The sequence below is a fragment of the Carcharodon carcharias genome, chromosome 14 (genome assembly GCF_017639515.1).
Source record: "Carcharodon carcharias isolate sCarCar2 chromosome 14, sCarCar2.pri, whole genome shotgun sequence".
NCBI classification, from domain to species: Eukaryota; Metazoa; Chordata; class Chondrichthyes; order Lamniformes; family Lamnidae; genus Carcharodon; species Carcharodon carcharias.
In genome coordinates, this window is record NC_054480.1 from 124,916,851 (window position 1) to 124,935,879 (window position 19,029).

Here is a 19,029-nt window from a genome sequence, read left to right on the forward strand (position 1 = left end):
GGTGGATTTGGGTGGGTACTGATGGACTCAGTTGGTGCTGGTGGATTTGGGTGGGTACTGATGGACTCAGTTGGTGCTGGTGGATTTGGGTGGGTACTGATGGACTCAGTTGGTGCTGGTGGATTTGGGTGGGTACTGATGGACTCAGTTGGTTCTGGTGGATTTGGGTGGGTACTGATGGACTCAGTTGGTGCTGGTGGATTTGGGTGGGTACTGATGGACTTCAGTTGGTGCTGGTGGATTTGGGTGGGTACTGATGGACTTCAGTTGGTGCTGGTGGATTTGGCCGGGTGCTGGTGGATGTCACTTTAAATGAACTACTTTGGAGCGGAGTCGCGGAGGAAACGGAAGTGGATGTGATTGGCGTGTTGAGCAGCCAATCAGAAGCTGGAGCTTAGTCGCTCTGGCCATTGAGATGGCAGGAAGGCGGGGCCTGTCTGTGTGAGGAACGGAAATAAGGAAGAAGGTGAGAGGGAGAGAGAGTGGGAAAGAGTAATTGGAGGGAGAGGGCATTAAAACTGATGAATTCCTCTTTGGGTTTAATTATTGTGTCTGTCTCAGTTAGTGTTTCATTTTGGGCAGTGAATTTGTTTGATTTATAATGTGTGTCCGGATAACTGGAGACTTGGGACTCCCAATGTTGCAAAGTGGCCTCAGCTGTTCACAGAGGGCCAGGTAGTGCCTTCTGTAGTCGATTAGCTGTGCAGTAACTAACCAGGGACACTCTCTCTCACTATTTCTCCTCTCTGAAAGTGATCAAGTTTGCTTGGTATATATTAGTACCCAGCACTCAAGTCACCATATCTTCAATTGAGAGCCAGATATGCTATTCAACCGTGGGAGCATCAGCACTTACATTGACCCTCTCCTCAGTGTGTCCCCCACTGTCTGTTCCACTTGGTAGCTGGACAATGACTTGGGGTGTGAACTCTGGATCATTTTCCCAGTCCATGGGAGCAACAGGAACTGATTGATTCTGAGCCAGTTACAGTACTTACATTTATTTATTTATTTATCCTCTATCGCAGTTTCTGAACCAAAATGGAGGAGATGGTCTGGGGTTACCAGGGGGCAGCTGGGGATGCAAAGTCACAGATTCTGGAGAATAAACAAAATGTTACCCTGACCTCGGGGAAGAATTTGATCGGGACGAAAGCCTCTCTCTTGGACAGCAGAGAGGATGTTGAGATGACTAATGGCGACACAGATGAGGATGACACGAGTGAGCTCCCCTCTCTGGAAGACATAGGACTCCCCAAGGAACTGGAGGCCCAGAGTACAGCTGAGGAAAGTTCGGAACCCAGCGTCATTGAGGTCAATGGAGAGGTCATGAGTGGGACAGGAAATCTGGACAGTTCACAGGAACCAGATGACGAGTGGCTACAGGTCCTGGGTATGGCTAACTGCCTCTCACACTTTAACCTGTAACATTCCTCCCACAGATCACACATTTCTTCAGTATTGAGAGTGCTGCACTGTCGCACTGTCAGAAAGTCAGTGCTGAGGGAGTGCTGCACTGACGGAAAGTCAGTGCTGAGGGAGTACCGCACTGTTGGAGGGTCAGTGTTAAGGGAGCGATGCACTGTCAGAGCGTCAGTACTGAGGGAGCAACGCACTGTCAAAGGGTCAGTACTGAGGGAGCACGGCACTGTCGGAGTGTCGGTACTGAGGGAGCACGGCACTGTCGGAGTGTCGGTACTGAGGGAGCGACGCACTGTCAGATGGTCAGTACTGAGGGAGCGACGCACTGTCAGAGGGTCAGTACTGAGGGAGCGACGCACTGTCAGAGGGTCAGTACTGAGGGAGCGCGGCACTGTCGGAGGGTCGGTACTGAGAGATGCGGCACTGTCGGAGGGTCGGTACTGAGGGATGCGGCACTGTCGGAGGGTCGGTGCTGAGGGAATGTGGCACTGTCAGAGGTGCCATCTTTCAGTTGAGATGTTAGACTGAGGGTGCCATCACCCAGGGTGATTTTCTGTCTGGTCAGCAAAATAATCTCTTTGATGTCAGCCTTGATTTAATGAGTGCTTCCATTAATTTGTGAGTTTTTTCTCTCTCACAGACTGACTTATAGACTGAGTGATGGTGAAGGCTGCAGCAAGCTGACCCTTACTTAAATGTCTGGTTTTCATTTCTCCCTTTTTTCTTTTGAGAATCTGAAACTCAAGTTCTAATCTTTCTCTCATTCCTCCTCCAGAGGCAAAACTCTCACTACTTCCCATTGTTTGTATGTAAATCCAGACACTGTGTGTTCACAGGATATTTGACTATGGAGGGCATCACAGCTGAGCCTAATCTTGCTGTTACACAATGCTCGGTACATGCGCAACAGGAGCTTGATGTCCATGGTCTTTCCTGCAGGGAATGGGCTTCTGAAGAAGAAGGTTCTGGTAGCTGGTCAGAATAAGGAACCGAGGCCACAGAAAGGTCAGAATGTAATAGTGCAACTGAAAATGACGTTGGAAGATGGGACGGAGGTAGAGGAAGATCCCACCCTTTGTTTCACTGTGGGGGATGGTGACGTTATCCAGGTTGGTGTGGGCGAGGCTGATGGTTCCTCGATGTCTTTACAGAGGCAGGTTGTGTGGGACCATCGTTTCAGGGCCTCTTTCTCTATCTCTTTCTCCACAGGCATTAGATCTCTGTGTCCAGCTGATGGACCAGGATGAAGTAGCACTTATTATCTCTGATGCAAAGTACGCCTACGGCAGTCTGGGCAGGTGGGTGCAGAGGACTCCTTGTGAATGTTAAGCCATCAGAAGCAGTAAACCCCATACCTTAACTGCAAAATCTTCGATGAACTGCTTCTCCACTTTGATCCCCCCACCACACAAAGTACTGACTTTCATTGGGGTACAGAGTAAAGCTCCCTTTGCACGGTCCCCATCAAACACTGCCAGGACAGGTACAGCGCAGGGTTAGATACAGAGTAAAGCTCCCTTTGCACGGTCCCCATCAAACACTCCCAGGACAGGTACAGCACGGTGTTAGGTACAGGGTAAAGCTCTCTCTACACTGTCCTCATCAAACATTCCTGGGACAGGTGCTTCATGGGATTAGATACAGAGTAAAGCTCCCTCTATACTGTCCCCATCAAACACTCCCGGGACAAGTACTTCATGGGGTTAGATACAGAGTAAAGCTCCCTCTACACTGTGCCCATCAAACCCTCCCAGGACAGGTACAGCATGGGGTTAGATACAGAGTAAAGCTCCCTCTACACTGTGCCCATCAAACACTCCCAGGGCAGGTACAGCACGGGGTTAGATGGAGTAAAGCTTGTTCTATATTGCAGAATTGCTCTGTCACCGCTCAGTGAGATTTCTGTGAACTAATGGCCTATTTGCATTGGGGTTTTGTCCATTTGGTGCTGGATTGAATCTCACTGGATTTTGGAGTGTTATGTCTAGCAAGGTTTCAGCCTGTTGTTCCGAGCTGGATTGTACCCGAATCCCAGCGAGAACCTGTATCTATTCTCTGTTCCTAGGAGATCATCTGTTTTTTTAGGTAAACGTACTGAGTGGCATCTTGTAAATGGAATTGAATGGTGTAGTGAGAGTTATGTAAGGGTGACTATGTTTAATGCTGTTTCTCACCCCCTTCTAGCTCCCAACCCAATGTCCCCTCGAATGCCACTGTCCATTTGGAGGTTAAGCTTCTCTCAGTTAGTGACGGCCCAGATATTGAACTGATATCAGGGAAGGAGAGATTGCTGCTGGCCAATAAGAAACGAGAGCGAGGGAACGTTTACTTCTTGCGGAGTGAATATGTCTTTGCAATCAGCTCATACGATATTGCCCTCAATATCGTAAACTCCACCTCCAAAGGTAAGTTCTGCACCTCAATGCATCAGGGATTGTTTGAATGGCATGCACTGAAAGATGGTAGCCATTGTGAGGAACATAGGAACAGGAGGAGGCCATTCAGCTCCTCCAGTCTGTTCAACTATTCAGTGAGGTAGTGCCTAATCCACGTTTTAATTCCATTCACCCACTCTGTCTCTAAATTCCTTCATATTCTTGTCCAGTAAAAAAAATCTATCAATCTAAAAGTTAAAATTATGATTGAGCTAGCTTTTTGTGGGAGAGAGTTCCATATTTCTACAAGCCTATGTGTGAAGAAGTATTTCCTAACTTTACCCCTCTGGCTCTGATTTTAAGGTTGTGTCCCCTTTGCCTGTACTATCCCACACTGGAAAACGCTCCTCTCTGCCCAGTCAATCAATTCCTTTCAAAATCATAAAATCCTCAATCAAATCACCTGTTAACCTTCTATATTCTAAAGAATTCAAACTTAGTCCATGCCTTAGAACTTCACACTCTGGTGAATCTGTGAAGCTGTCCTACCAAGGCCAATCTTTCTTTCTAAGATGTAGTGTCCTGAACTGTACACAATTGCTCCAGTTGTGGTCTAACTTTGTAAAACTGTAGAACTTCCCCTCCTTTATATTCTAACTCTTTAGCTATAAAAGTTGATGTTCCATTAGCTTTTTTGATTAGTTTTAGTACCTGACTATTACATTTTAATGATCTGTATACAAAGGTTCCTAAATCACTGGGAGCCACCACTGTTTCTAACTTTACACCATTTAAATAATACTGGGATCAATCCCTATTTTGGTGCTAAATTGATGATCTCATGTTTACCCGCACTGAAATCTACCTGGCACAGTTTTGCCCACTCATTTAATCCTTCAATGTCTCTTTGTAATTTAATGTCCACATTTACACTGATTATTAAACCATCAATCTATGTGTCATCAGCAAACCTGGATATATGGATCTCGATTGTGCCCGCCTGTCTGTCTCGCTGCCCGCCTGTCTGTCTCGCTGCCCGCCTGTCTGTCTCGCTGCCCGCCTGTCTGTCTCGCTGCCCGCCTGTCTGTCTCGCTGCCCGCCTGTCTGTCTCGCTGCCCGCCTGTCTGTCTCGCTGCCCGCCTGTCTGTCTCGCTGCCCGCCTGTCTGTCTCGCTGCCCGCCTGTCTGTCTCTCTCTCTCACCCACCTCTGTCTCTCTCTCCTCCCCCTTCCCGCCTCTCTGCCCCTTCCCCCTCCCCCTTGCTGCCCCTCCCGCCTCACTGCCCCTCCCCCCTCGCTGCCTTCCCCTCTCCCCCTCGCTGTCTTACCCTCTCCCCCTCGCTGCCTCCCTCCCTCCCCCTCGGTCTCTCTCTCCCTCCTTCCCTTTCGCTGTCTCTCTGTCTGTCTCTCTCTCTCTCTTTCTCCCCCTGTCTCTCCCCCTGATACTTGATGTTAATTTTGCAGTGGATTTTGTGGAAGAGGAGGAAGAGGAGCTGATGGAGGTAAAGGTGAAATGTTTGAATAATCTGGCAGCGGCCCAGTTAAAGCTAGAACACTTCGAAGCAGCACTTAAATCCTCAGAAGCTGCCCTCAAGCACCAACCGAACAACATCAAGGCACTTTTCAGGAAAGGGAAGGTAAGCCCAGGTCCTAATGAAACCTAATCCCAAATTTATGAACCTTCTTAAATGATATCTCTATCTTACACTTATGGTGTGTGCACTACAGCAAAATCAGAATAAAATCGGACTCATCACCTGGCATCAATTTAATCACTGGAAATGACAACAGCAAACTCGGCTCTGTCAACCTCGCAAAGTTGTCCTTACTAACACCTGGGGGCTTATGCCAAAATTGGGGGAGCTGTCTCACAGACTAATCAAACATCAGCCTGTCATGCAAACATATGAATTAGGAGCAGGATTAGGCCACTTAGCTCTCGAGGCTGCTCTGCCATTCAATAAGAATGTGGCTGCTCTGATTGTAACCTCAACTCCACATTCCCATGTACTCCTGATAACTTTTCACCCCCTTACTTATCAATGCCTTAAAAATATCTTGGGTTGACAAGTGGCAAGTAACATTCACGCTGCACAAGTACCAGGCAACGGCTATCTCCAACAAGAGTGGATATAACCATCTCTCCTTGATACTCAATGGCATTCCTATCACTGACCCCACCCCAGATCAACATGCTGGGGGTTACCATTGACCAGAAACTGAACTGGACCAGCCATATAAACACTGTGGCTACAAGAGCAGGTCAGAGGCTGTGAATTTTGCCGAGAGTAACTTACCTCCTGACTCCCCACAGCCTGTCCACCATCTACAAGGCACAATGCAGGAATGTGATGGAATTCTCTCTCTTTTCCTGAATGTATGTAGCTCCAACTGGACAAAGCAGCCCACTTGATTGACATCCCATCCACCCGCTTTAAACATCCTCTTCCCCTACCACTGATGCACTGTGGCAGCAGTGTGTACCATCTACAAGATGCACTGCAGCAACTCACCAAGGCTCTTTCGACAGCAACAGCACCTTTCAAACCTGGAATCTCTACTGCCTAGAAGGCCAAGGGCAGCAGATGCATGAGAGTGCCAGCACCTGCAAGTTCTCCTTCCTGACGATATCGGCCATTCCTTCACTGTTGCAGAGTCAAACTCCTGGAACTCCCTCCCTAATGGCACTGTGGCTGTACCTACACTGCATGGACTGCAGTGGTTCAAGAAGGCAGCTCACCACCACCACCTCCATGGGCAATTGGGGATGGGCAATAAATGCTGGCCCAGCCAGTGACGCCCACATCCCATGAAAGAATAAAAAAAAAATGGTGTCAACTTTTTGCATTTTCAATGAACATGTTTACTTTTACATTGGGAACTGCCTTACTGTAATATAATGTAACTGTGCCACATTGCTGTGCCTGCACTGATGGGAGGGTGTAATTAGTGTGACAAGTCTACATAAGTTTCCATTATAGTAGTGAACACAGAATTTTATAATGAAATATAAAAATAAGGACAGAATCTGACTTTTAAATGGGTATCAAATTACCTGTGTGTGCATGGTGTACGCGTGCATGCATGCGTTGGTTAAATTATCCACTATTTTTCTAACCCTGCATGGCCATCAACTAGACTTATCGCATCATGTCATTGAAGCAGAACAGCCTAATAAGTAGTTACACTACTGTAGACGTAAAACCCAGAGTGAGCTGGATGTTGTCACTGTTTCAGATCCTGTAACCTGAATTCAAACCATATTTTGTTGCCACTGCTTTGAGTGAGGTCTTTGTCTCGCATGATGGGAGCCAAAGTCTATATTTTTCCATTTCTCTCCCTCTATGTTGCAAAGTTGCTGTGTGTCACTGAATCTGATTCCATGTGGACCTGGATACTTAAGTGCTGGGAGGCCATTCTACCAGGAAAGGCATCACAGTCTTCCTCTTGAGGTCCACACTTGCTGTTGGGGTTTACATGTGTGGACTGGTCACTTGTCTACCCCAAACTGCCGGTTTAATTGGCAGGATGAGGGGAGACTGTACCCCTGACCAGTTTGTTTTCTGTTCTCAGGTCCTGGCCCTTCAGGGTGAATACATGGATGCCATACCTGTCCTGAGGAAAGCTGCAAAACTGGAACCGTCAAACAAGGTGAGTGGAGACTTTCAAATGGAGTATTGGCAGCTGCGATTGCTGTTGTATGTTGCTGAGCGGGAGCCTGGGCTTTGAGGCAGACAGGGCAAAGCTTCATTCATGTGTGAGGAATCGTCTTGTTCCCAGCACTTCCAGTGTGTGTTGGACCTGTTTCTGTGTGTCTGTGTGTGTGTGTGTGTATGTATATATATATATATATATATATAATGCGTATTGGCCTGTATCTCTTTGTGTGTAACTGGGGGATGTATATTGGACTGCATCTATCCATGTGTAGTAAATGTTGGCTGTTTATATATTAAATTTTCTGGGTATCTTTCAGCCACCTTGGGTATCTCAGCACCTCCGATGGTTGATTTGTTGTCTATTCTGCCGTTCAATTTGTAGCACCTAACAGTTGTCTGTATTAAGAAGGAAAGGACTTGTTTTTCTAAAATGTCTTTTATGACTTCAGGACGTCATGAAGCACATTCCAGCCAATCAAGTATTTTTGAAGTTTACTCCCTGTCATAATGTAGGAGACACAGCAACATTGAGCCACACTGGCACTCTTCTGCTCACGCACATGTCTTGGCCACCTCATCCAAAAATGCTATGTAGTTTTCACATGTACACTGACAACATTCAGCTGTACCTCACCACCACCTCTCATGACCCCTCTAGTCTCTCTCAGTGATCAGATCAGACTGCTTATCACATTCAATACTGGATAAGGAGAAATTTCCTCCAATTAAATTTTGGAAAGACCAAAGTCATTGCCTTTGGTCCACACCTAAAACTCCATTCTCTGATCACCAACTCCATCCCTCTCCTTTGCAACTGTCTGAGGCTGAACTAGACGATCTGTAACCTTGGTGTCATGTTTGACTCTAAAATGAGCTTTTGACCACGTATCTATGCCATCACTAAGACTGCCTAGTCTCACCCCCATAACATTGCCTGACTCCTCCTCTGCCTCATCTGCAGCTGAAACCCTCTTCTATGCCTTTGTTGTCTCTAGACTCAACTATTCTAACGCACTCCTAGATAGTTTCCCACATTCTACTCTGTGTAATCTCTAGGTTTCCAAAACTCTGGCACCATGACCTAACTTTTTATTCACCCATCATCAGCTGTGTTTGCTGACCTATACAAACTCTTGGTTAAGCAATACCTCGACTTTAAAATCCCCATAGTTGTTATTAAATCCCTTCATACCTCGTTCCCTCCCTATCTCCTCAACTTCCTTCAGCCTCTCTGAGATATCTGCGCTCCTCCAATTCCGGTCTCTAGAACATTCCTGATTGTCTACACTCCACCATTGGTGGCAGTGGCTTCAACTACTTGAAAACAAAGTTCTGGAATTCCCTTCCTCTTTTCTTTCCCCTTTTAAGATGCTCTTTGACCAAACCTTTAGTCACCTGTTCCAATGTGTCGGTTTTTGCCTGATGACACTCCTGTGAAACACCTTCGGATGTTTTACTATGTGAAAGGTGCTACATAAATGCAAGTTGTTCTTGTATTGTGTAATTTCTGCACTGGCTCTTCTGATCCTCCTGGTTGGAGCAAGTTCCTGAATCCAGATCATAATATAAGTAGAAACTGTCATGATCCCATTGCTAATCCCTGGGGATTCCCACAGTCAGTATGTCCCCATTCTAATAACCTATACTCTGTTATAACCCTTCATCCATTTATTGGTCATTTTCTTACTCTGCATCAACACATTTTTGAATTAAACAAAAAGCCTTTTGCATGGAACATTATCAAATGTCTTTTGGAAATCTGCATATTGGAGATCCACCAGTTCCTGATTGAAATCTAGGATTTGGCCAGACAGGATCTTCCCTTTCTGAATACACTCTGACTGCAGTAGACCGAGTGTTTTGTTCAGATTTTTTTGGGCTCTTTAACAGTTGCTGTTGCTCCTGATTTGCAGACGATTCAGGCCGAACTCTCCCAGTTGTTGAAGAAACAGTCGGAGCAGCGGAGCATGGAACAGGCCATGTATCGGAAGATGCTCGGAAACATGGCTGTGTCTCCTCGCTCCTCACCATCTCCATCACCATGGGTATGTGAATTAGAAACATCAGTTCATATTGCCCCATCAGGCAGGGTGCTGGTGCAGGTTGTGTCCCCGTATAAGTATCTTTGTACAATAGAATGCTAACTGAGATGGAGAATGAGCTTTACTCTGTATCTAACCCAGTGTTGTACCTGTCCTGGGAATGTTTGATGGGAACAGTGTAGAGGGAGCTTTACTCTGTATCTAACCCCATGCTGTACCTGTCCTGGGAGTGTTTGATGGGTTCAGTGTAGTGGGAGCTTTACTCTGTATCTAACCCCGTGCTGTACCTGTCCTGGGAGTGTTTGATGGGGACAGTGTAGAGGGAGCTTTACTCTGTATCTAACCCCGTGCTGTATCTGTCCTGGGAGGTTTGATGGGGACAGTGTAGAGGGAGCTTTACTCTGTATCTAACCCAGTGTTGTACCTGTCCTGGGAATGTTTGATGGGAACAGTGTAGAGGGAGCTTTACTCTGTATCTAACCCTGTGCTGTACCTGTCCTGGGAGTGTTTGATGGGGACAGTGTAGAGGGAGCTTTACTCTGTATCTAACCCTGTGTTGTACCTGTCCTGGAAGGGTTTGATGGGGACAGTGTAGAGGAAGCTTTACTCTGTATCTAACCCCGTGCTGTACCTGTCCTGGGAGTGTTTGATGGGGACAGTGTAAAAACTGATGCTGGCATCCGGCACTGACATTCCTAACTTTGAGGAGCAGAAACAATATTTTAACTTTGTTTCCCATAGCAAATAATTGTAGTTTTTACTACAGTGTCGCACACAGTTTATACCCTTTCTGATTCTGGTTTGGCAATGAATCCATCTTGGTCAGGAGCTGATTGCTGCCAGGAGGCCATGAATTAACCTTTTGACTCCAGTCACTTGATCTCCCTCTCTCAGGCTTGAAATTGGAAAAGCCAATATACTGACCACCAGGAAGGGGCATTACTGTTTCATGGTGTTGGTGTGAGTGACCTGCTGTCTCATTCTTGCTTTTCCAGAAGATTCCATGGAAGTGGCTGTTTGGAGCAACAGTGGTAGCAATTGGAGGTATGGCTGTGTCGGTCATCATTGCTGCAAGAACCTAACACTGGGCGAGCGGCCAAACTAAAACTTTTAAAGGAGCAGGCCATGATATTGCTAAGTTTTTTGAATATGTTCTGTTCCCCAATCCAGAACATTCTGAGCCTCATATTGCTTCAGGTATTGTAAATAAATTTAAAAGAATTGAACCAATCCATTCCATTAAAAATTAGTAATTGGGAGCATGAGTATTGGCTGATGATGAGTTGATATAATGCTATGTTTTGATTTGACTTTAATTTATTTCTTGAGGAGGGCATGAAGCTTCCTGTGAAGTGAAATTTATCTAAAATGTTTATACAATTATAATAAATTGTTTCTATTGAATTCTGTGTCTGCGTCACAGTGATAGAAATTACTATGCATTGAGGCGGCTAGCCTAAGTGAGAGCAACTAAACTCAGTAGGCATATCAAATCCGAGACTGTTCTGGTCTACATCAGTCAGTACCACACTGCGCAGTGCTGCTCCCACCTGAATCTTTGGGAAGCTGTTTCAAAGGCTAATCCAGTTGCACATTTTTCTAATGTTTTCTGTTTTTTTTGTTGCTGTGATTGTCTTGTGTTGTATGTACTGGTAGGGGTCTGAGGCAACATGCAGCAGACCTCTATCAGCTGTTAAAAGCAGCCTGTCTTGCCCCATCTTCTGATTACCCTGAATGGTTAGCTGGTGCACAAATTCAACCTGGGCAGATGTGAAGTCTCCTGATCAAAAAAGGGTTTCCCTGTGTGGAGGGACAGGGAGGGCAGTGACCTAATCTCAAATTAAGGGGTCCATCACCTAAGCACAGTTTGAGAGAATTTTGGCCATTCTGTGTACTGGCTCATCCATGTGTGAACGTTAACCCGTCAGCACAGTAACTCAAGCTTTGTTCAATTGTCACCAAAGCAGAGAAGTGCCTTCCTGTAATTGGTCTGTGGGCTCCTTTGAATAACAGTTGTGATTCAGCTCATTGTGTTTCTATAAATGATCAGCCTGTGACTGTTAACTTGTCAAGTCAGTGCCTGCTGCGAATTCCCTCTTCCCTGCAGACTAATGAACCTTTATAAAACACTGGTTTGCCTTAACTGGATTATTGTGTCTAATTCTGGACGCTGCACTATAGGAAGGATGTGAAAGCTTTAGGGACAGTGCAGAAAAGTTGAATGGTTCTGAGGATGAGGGATTTCAGTTATTTAGGTAGATTGGAGAAGCTTTGGCTGTTCTCCTTAGAGAAGGTTGAGAGGAGATTTGATGATTCAAAATCATGAGGGTGCCCTGACAGAGTAATTAGGCAGAAACTGTTCATGATGACAGGAGGGTTGAGAACCAGAGGACACTAATTTAAGGTGATTGGCAAAAAAAAACTAATGCACGAGGATTTTTTTCTTTGCGGTGAGTGGTTAGGATCTGGAACGCACAGTCTGAGTGTGTGGTGGAGACAAATTCAGTCATGGATTTCAAAGGCAATTGGATAAGCATCTGAAGAGAAAATTTGCAGGTTTATGTGGAAAGGGGATGGGAGTGGGACTAGATGAGTGGCTGTTACAGAAAGTTGGCATGAACATAATGGGCCAAATGCCACCCCCTCAATGCTGTAATCATTCTAAGAATGTATAAATGGGAACTCATTGATGATTGCCTCAGGTTTCTGATGCTCATTGGCAATTGCTGAATAAAATTTGCAGCTGCCGTGATGTTTATTGTTAATTATTGTCATGATTTGCTTTCTTTCCACTTTCTCCTTCCCTTTGCCTCCACCCACAAATTTCATATGTTGAAATGTTGCTAGAGCCATGTGAGAGTGGCCTGAGATGATTCCCTTCCCATTTCTGGTTTCTTGTCCAGACCTTGCACGGTGGTATGTCCAAGATCACAAGTCTGTGCTACAGTGGCACTGCTGCTTGCAAGGATAGCAAGTGGTTGGAATCTGCTTAACCTATGAAGGTGGTTGTCATGTTGATGGTATGGGACTCTGTGATAGGCCCAGGCTTTGTCTCAGTGGTTGGATAATTCTTAATGAAGTCTGGACTGCCCCAGAAATTAATTCCCCCATTCATGTTAAAATTTTGGCTGCTTCACTACTTGCACTAAATAAACAGAAAAGTCATCTCCCGTAGGTAAACTCACACACACTTTAAACCAACCTTGGTCTTGTGTGAAGTAAATAGCATGTTCTTGATGAACCCGCATATTGCTGGCCTTTGCTTTGGAAATAGTACAAGCAGCAGACTGTATCTCCTTGAATTCTGAATGAAAAAACCTCACCATGATCAACTCAGGCTCAACGCTAATTTAAGAAGCAAGTGAATTCAGCAGATAAAATGGTTTGTAATTTTTGATCAATATTCAGAAGTTAAAATAACAATATTTTGATTAATTTTGACATAACACACACCTTTGCACTCATAGAGTGGAGACAGAAATTGGGGTCTTTAATAAACTGGTATTTTCTGCACAGTATAGAACTCTTTAGAGACTAACTAAACAGCATTGATTCTTTCACTGGAAAGGCAAGTTCCAAACAGGTAACGATTTTAACAGTCCCTGGAAACATCAGGGTCACTTGGTTCAGTCAGCCATGTTGACATTAAGTTGATAGGCTGGTACCTTGTGTACTCCTTTATCTATGCAAGTGTTTAAGAAAGGGGCAGGAAATGATCCTCAGCATGATGTAAACTAAAAAGCTGACCTTGAGAAGGGTGATGAACAGGGGGAGGAGGGGAGGGGAGGGAGGGAGGGGGGAGGAGGGAGGGAGGGGGGAGGAGGAGGAGGAGGAGGGGGTGGGAAGGTAACTACCCTGGCATTTTGGGTACCTGTCCTGTAACCATTAGTCAGAAGGGTTTGAACAGAGGATTGACACTGGGTAAGCTACCAGCCCCAGACAAAGGGTTTGTTAATAAGTGCTCAGGGACAGGAGGCTGGTGCTGGTGAGGTGGCAGCACTCGTTAGGCAGTCCTAACACTTGAACTAGAGAGCAGAACGCTGTTATCACAAGCTACTGAGATCAACACAGTGTGTCAACCGTTCATTCATCCTCTGAGATTGGTAAACTGCTCTCAATTGTCACAGGTCATATTTTTCTTTCCAATTAATTTATGCATTGTATCTAAACTGTTGCTTCTTAATAAACTATCTTAAAATTATTTATAATTGACTGCCTATCTTCCAGATAGAGTTTTGTTAAAGTTGGTGTTGAGTACTGCACTGTTAAAGGTGAAAAATTATATTTGAATAAAAAAGTCAAGCCTCCCATTGAAAAGTGTAAGATGGTTAATGGGTTGGAACAGTTCAAGGCTGCAAGGTTTTGTATGTAGTCCAACACACGTGACCAACACAAACATTTGCATTTATTTATATATAAAAATGTATCTCATCATTAGAGATATGGTTACACATTAGCAAGGAGAGAGACAGGAGATCAACCTTCTCAACACACAGTCCCCACAGTCTTAACTGAGCTGATACTCCCTCATTGAGCTGAGGGCTTAACTGTAAAATACATTACACAGAACATTCAGAGTGAAGTGGCAGAGAAGGTATCTCTCATCCCAGGCGGTCACTCTCTCTCATATGGTCATTCATCTACACACACAGCTCGGCAATCATTCATTCTCACTCAAACACTCAATTGTGGTCTGGGCAATCGCTCACTCGATTCTTGACCCAGACACTGGGCAGCAGGTCAGGAGGGGTATGACAAGAGGGAGGTGTGCCTATAACCTGGCAAGGTCCAGTGCCTACTCCCAGATTCAGTGGGAATGTTACAGGTCGGAGGCATCAGCACCATAAGGAAGGTCTGACAGCGGGTCAGAAAACCTGCGCTGGACCTTTGCTGGAGTGGGTTTGGCATCTTCAGCCTGAGCAGAGGCCTGGAGTTCACGTCCTACAACGTACATGGAACGGATGTTGTCAGATCGCCGTGAGGATAGCTCACGCCGCCGGACCAAGATCACCTGCGACTGGTGCTGCCCGTCTGAAGTGCCAAGATCCGCAGGGATACAGCCCAAAGTGCTGACCATGCCAGGGGGCAGTTTGATGTTTCGTGTGGGCAATGCAGCATTGCGCCGAGGCAGCTTGATGCTCGCAAGCATGGAAAATGCGCGCCGTTGTACAACAGGAGGGCGAGCTGGCAGAGACGCAGGTTGATTCGGGGGAATCCCGCGCTCAGCAATGGCAGACGGAGGCTGGTGCGTGGACACGGACTGAGGCAGAGATCGGAGTCTTCCTGTGAACTGGAACACAGCCGGATCTGCAGGGAGACAAAAAGAGTTTATTTACTTACACCAATCAGTTGGACACCCGCCTCACCAGAGCCTGTACGCAGACATGGGGACGCGCTGTCTAATATACAATTATACTGAACTACTCCACACCCACTAAAGGTGAGAGAATCTCAGAAATTCATAAGTACACAAGGTTGCAACCTACTTTTTACTGACCTCCGGCCTCCCCTTGCCCTGGTCGATCGTCGAGGAGACTCTCCATACTGAGGGAGGCCTCAGAGTCCATGTTTTCCTCATCAGAACCCCTCTGTTCCAACTCCGGGAGTTCAAGCGTCAGCTGATCCCTGTGAGAGAGAGCAAAGAGATTGTTAGTGGAGCACTCGTACCCCAGTGAGAGTCAGTGTGTGTGGAACCCGTACCCCAGTGAGAGTCAGTGTGTGGGGGACCCATACCCCAGTAAGAGTCAGTGTGTGGGGGACCCATACCCCAGTGAGTAAGTACGTGTGGGACCCGTACCCCCGTGAGAGTCAGTGTGTGTGGGACCTGTACCCCAGTGAGAGCCAGTGTGTGTGGGACCCGTACCCCAGTGAGAGTCAGTGTGTGGGGGACCCATACCCCAGTGAGTAAGTATGTGTGGGACCCATACCCCAGTGAGAGTCAGTGTGTGTGGAACCCGTACCCCAGTGAGAGTCAGTGTGTGTGGAACCCTTACCCCAGTGAGAGTCAGTGTGTGTGGAACCCGTACCCCAGTGAGAGTCAGTGTGTCTGGAACCCGTACCCCAGTGAGAGTCAGTGTGTCTGGAACCCGTACCCCAGTGAGAGTCAGTGTGGCTGGAACCCATACCCCAGTGAGAGTCAGTGTGTGTGGAACCTGTACCCCAGTGAGAGTCAGTGTGTGTGGGACCCGTACCCCAGTGAGAGTCAGTGTATGTGGAACCTGTACCCCAGTGAGAGTCAGTGTGTGGAACCCGTACCCCAGTGAGAGTCAGTGTGTTTGGGACCCGTACCCCAGTGACAGTCAGTGTGTGTGGATCCCGTACCCCAGTGACAGTCAGTGTGTGTGGGACCTGTACCCCTGTGAGAGTCAGTGTGTGGGGGACCCATACCCCAGTGAGTAAGTATGTGTGGGACCCGTACCCCAGTGAGAGTCAGTGTGTGTGGAACCCGTACCCCAGTGAGAGTCAGTGTGTGTGGAACCTGTACCCCAGTGAGAGTCAGTGTGTGTGGAACCCATACCCCAGTGAGAGTCAGTGTGTGTGGGACATGTACCCCCGTGAGAGTCAGTGTGGGGGACCCGTACCCCAGTGAGTAAGTATGCGTGGGACCCGTACCCCAGTGAGAGTCAGTGTGTGTGGGACCTGTACCCCAGTGAGAGTCAGTGTGTGTGGAACCTGTACCCCAGTGAGAGTCAGTGTGTGTGGAACCTTACCCCAGTGAGAGTCAGTGTGTGTGGGACCCATACCCCAGTGAGAGTCAGTGTGTGTGGAACCCGTACCCCAGTGAGAGTCAGTGTGTGTGGAACCCGTACCCCAGTGAGAATCAGTGTGTGTGGAACCCGTACCCCAGTAAGAGTCAGTGTATGTGGAACCCGTAGCCCAGTGAGAGTCAGTGTGTGTGGGACATGTACCCCAGTGAGAGTCAGTGTGTGTGGGACCTGTACCCCAGTGAATCAGTGTGTGTGGGACCCATTCTCCACTGAGAGTCAGTGAGTGGGACACCTCTCAACTCACCTCTCCTCCTTTATCGACTGGATTCGCTCGATCAGGATTTCCTCTTCGTGTTCCATGTCAGTATCTGAAGGCTCCTCCTCATCCAGGCTTCCCAACTTTGGGGGATTCTCCTCAACGGGTTTTGGACTCCGAGGGCTTTTACTCTAAAGGGAGATGGGGAAGATGGTCAATGTGATTGAGCTCCTTGTGGTCCCTGGTTCCATCGGGTTGGTGCTGAGTTTCCAGGACACGGTCAGGCTGGTCGTCGGCACCCAACGCCTCGGGATGATTAGGGGTGAGGGATACAAATCAGTCCTGGATCCTGTTCTTGATCCTGACCCAGTGATACCCACGTGCATATGGACGTGGTCACAACCAGCTGTGTGGTTGGGAGTTGGTGGACAGGAGAAGGGTGTGCCTGTGGCCCCAGGAGGAGGCTTCAGGAGTGGACTGGGGGGAGTGTTGAATTGAAGTACTGATTATTAAAGCTTCCAATATATATGATCCCATCCACAGGCCATGGCTTGGGTCTGTTGCCCCCGTGGTGGTGCGCAGTTCCCAGCTAGGTTGGGTGAGGGTGAAGATGGGAATGAGAGGGTGGATTTGGGGATGGCATGGGGAGGGGTGAGTTAGGTGGAGGCTCAGGAGAGACTGGTCTTTAGTCACACATCTAGCCATGATGTGTAGTCACTGAGACTTGCTGCACACCAAGTGGTCAATCTGCCCACCCCCCACCATCAAATGTTGGTGGCTGAGAGCAGCACACATTTGCAGCGATTAATAATGCATCCTTAATCCGCTTGCTGCCACTCCAAAGGGGCAGAGTGTTGCCTTAGCAACACCAGGACAATGGGAACAGCAAACAGGGAGTGGGGCATGGAGTGAAGTATCAAATCAGGAAGCATACAATAAAGAGAGCATTACGAGAGGACAGGGGTCAGGGTGCAGGATTACTCCTTGAGAGTTGGCATGCAACACACAATATCACATGCAATGTAAACTGGTGACTGCTAGTGATGGAGGTCAGTGCAGAAGGGGTCGGTTGCATGCGATAACCAAGGAATGGAAACGGAACATGCGGAGAAAGGGTCAACCGAATGAGCCCAGTACCTACCAGCACCCCATCGTATGGAGCAGAGAACCCAACTTCAAGAGGCCAAAGCTGGAAACCGAGAGCGAGACAGAGAGAGAGAGAGAGAAAGAGAGAGAAGGCACCAAACTCAGTCCCAATCAGATCACTGTTACAACAACAGAAAATCAGGCACAGAAATGTCAACACAGCAAATTCTTCAATCACTCCTATAGCAAGGTGGGGGAGCCTACCCTGCAGAACACCCTGCCCCCTCCCAGTCTGCTGACCCAGATTCTCCACAGCCTCCAGGGCATCAGTCACTCTTATCCTCTGTTCAGCTAGAATTCTGACCCAGACAGAGGCTGCAACACCAAAGCCCAACTCAATGAGTCAGGATTGTCAACCAATCAAAACCGAAATTACAAAGTGACAAATCCCCAGCGAGAAAAACTTCAGATTCAAAAAATACCATTGCTCAGCATTAGACCCCTCTGTGAGAGATACAGGCTCAAGGGGCTGAATGACCTCCTCTGGTTCATGTACAACAGGCTCAAATGAGCTGAATGGCCTCCTCTGTTAATAAGATCATAAGAAATAGGAGTAGGCTATTTGGTCCATTGAGCCTGCTCCGCCAGTTAATAAGATCATGGTTGATTTGACTGTGGTCTTAACTCCACTTTCCTGCCTGTCCCACAAACCCTTACCCCAGTTGTTGATCAAAAATCTGTCTAACTCAGTCTTAAATATATTCAATGACCGAGCCTCTACTGCTCTCTGTGGAAGAGAAACCAAAACACTAACATCCCTTGACAGAAGAAATTCCTCCTCATCTCAGCCTTAAATGGATGACCCCTTATTTTCAAATTTACCCCCAGTTCTAGGTTCCCCCACAAGGAGAAACACCTTCTTAGCATCCATCCTGTCAAGCCCCCTCAGAATCTTATATGTTTCAGTAAGATCCCCTCTCATTCTCTTAAACTCCAATGAGCACAGGCCCAACCTTCTCAACCTTTCCTTGTAAGAAAGCCCTCTCAACCCAGGAATCAACCTAGTGAACCTTCTCTGAATTGTGTCTAATGCAAACATATCCCACCTTAGGAAGGAGACCAAAACTGTACATAATATCCTAGGAACAGTCTCACCAACGCCCTATACAGTTGCAACAAGACTTCCCTACTTTTATATTCCATCCCCCTTACAATAAAGGGCAACATTCCATTTGCCTTCCTAATTACTTGCTCAATCTGCACACTGACTTTTTGGGATTCATGTACCCAGATCCCTTTGTATCGCAGAATTCTGCAATTTCTCTCTGTTTGAATAATATTCTGCTTTTTTATTTGTGCTGCCAAAGTTGGCAACCTCACATTTTCCCACATTTATACTCCATCTGCCAAATTTTGCCCACTCACTTTATCTACCTATATCCCTATGTAGACCCCGTATCCTCCTCACAACTTGATTTCTTACC

The 19,029-nt window shown here is 46.9% G+C and overlaps 2 protein-coding genes across 13 annotated transcripts in view; one reads left to right on the forward strand and one right to left on the reverse strand.

Moving 5' to 3' along the window:
* Positions 1–396: 396 nt before the first annotated feature.
* On the forward strand, positions 397–10,900 carry fkbp8 (FKBP prolyl isomerase 8). The gene is made up of 9 exons (XM_041205241.1): positions 397–466; positions 1,029–1,393; positions 2,362–2,531; positions 2,632–2,720; positions 3,607–3,827; positions 5,260–5,432; positions 7,369–7,446; positions 9,368–9,499; positions 10,492–10,900. The coding sequence occupies exons 2-9, from the start codon at positions 1,042–1,044 to the stop codon at positions 10,576–10,578; spliced, it is 1,302 nt and encodes a 433-aa protein (XP_041061175.1). The 5' UTR covers positions 397–466; positions 1,029–1,041; the 3' UTR covers positions 10,579–10,900.
* A 2,981-nt stretch (positions 10,901–13,881) lies between these two features.
* LOC121286919 (unconventional myosin-IXb) overlaps positions 13,882–19,029 on the reverse strand; it is a 147,840-nt gene continuing 142,692 nt past the window's right edge. For 9 of the 12 annotated variants that reach the window (XM_041204196.1, XM_041204202.1, XM_041204200.1 and 6 more), the window contains 4 exons: positions 17,601–17,648; positions 16,508–16,650; positions 14,994–15,121; positions 13,882–14,803 (listed from right to left, as the gene is read on the reverse strand). In XM_041204196.1, coding sequence (XP_041060130.1) covers positions 14,316–14,803; positions 14,994–15,121; positions 16,508–16,650; positions 17,601–17,648 — 807 coding nt within the window. In that variant the 3' untranslated portion in view covers positions 13,882–14,315. Of the gene's footprint in view, positions 14,804–14,982; positions 15,122–16,507; positions 16,651–17,600; positions 17,649–19,029 lie in introns of all 12 variants that reach the window. The other 3 variants (XM_041204204.1, XM_041204203.1, XM_041204198.1) reach the window with 2 other exon arrangements.

Coding starts and splice junctions, on each gene's coding strand:
- fkbp8 (XM_041205241.1), top strand. CDS start 1,042: ATGGAGGAGATGGTCTGGGGTTACCAGGGGGCAGCTGGGGATGCAAAG. Junction 5,433..7,368: donor CACTTTTCAGGAAAGGGAAG/GTAAGCCCAGGT, acceptor TTCTGTTCTCAG/GTCCTGGCCCTTCAGGGTGA. Junction 9,500..10,491: donor CACCATCTCCATCACCATGG/GTATGTGAATTA, acceptor TTGCTTTTCCAG/AAGATTCCATGGAAGTGGCT.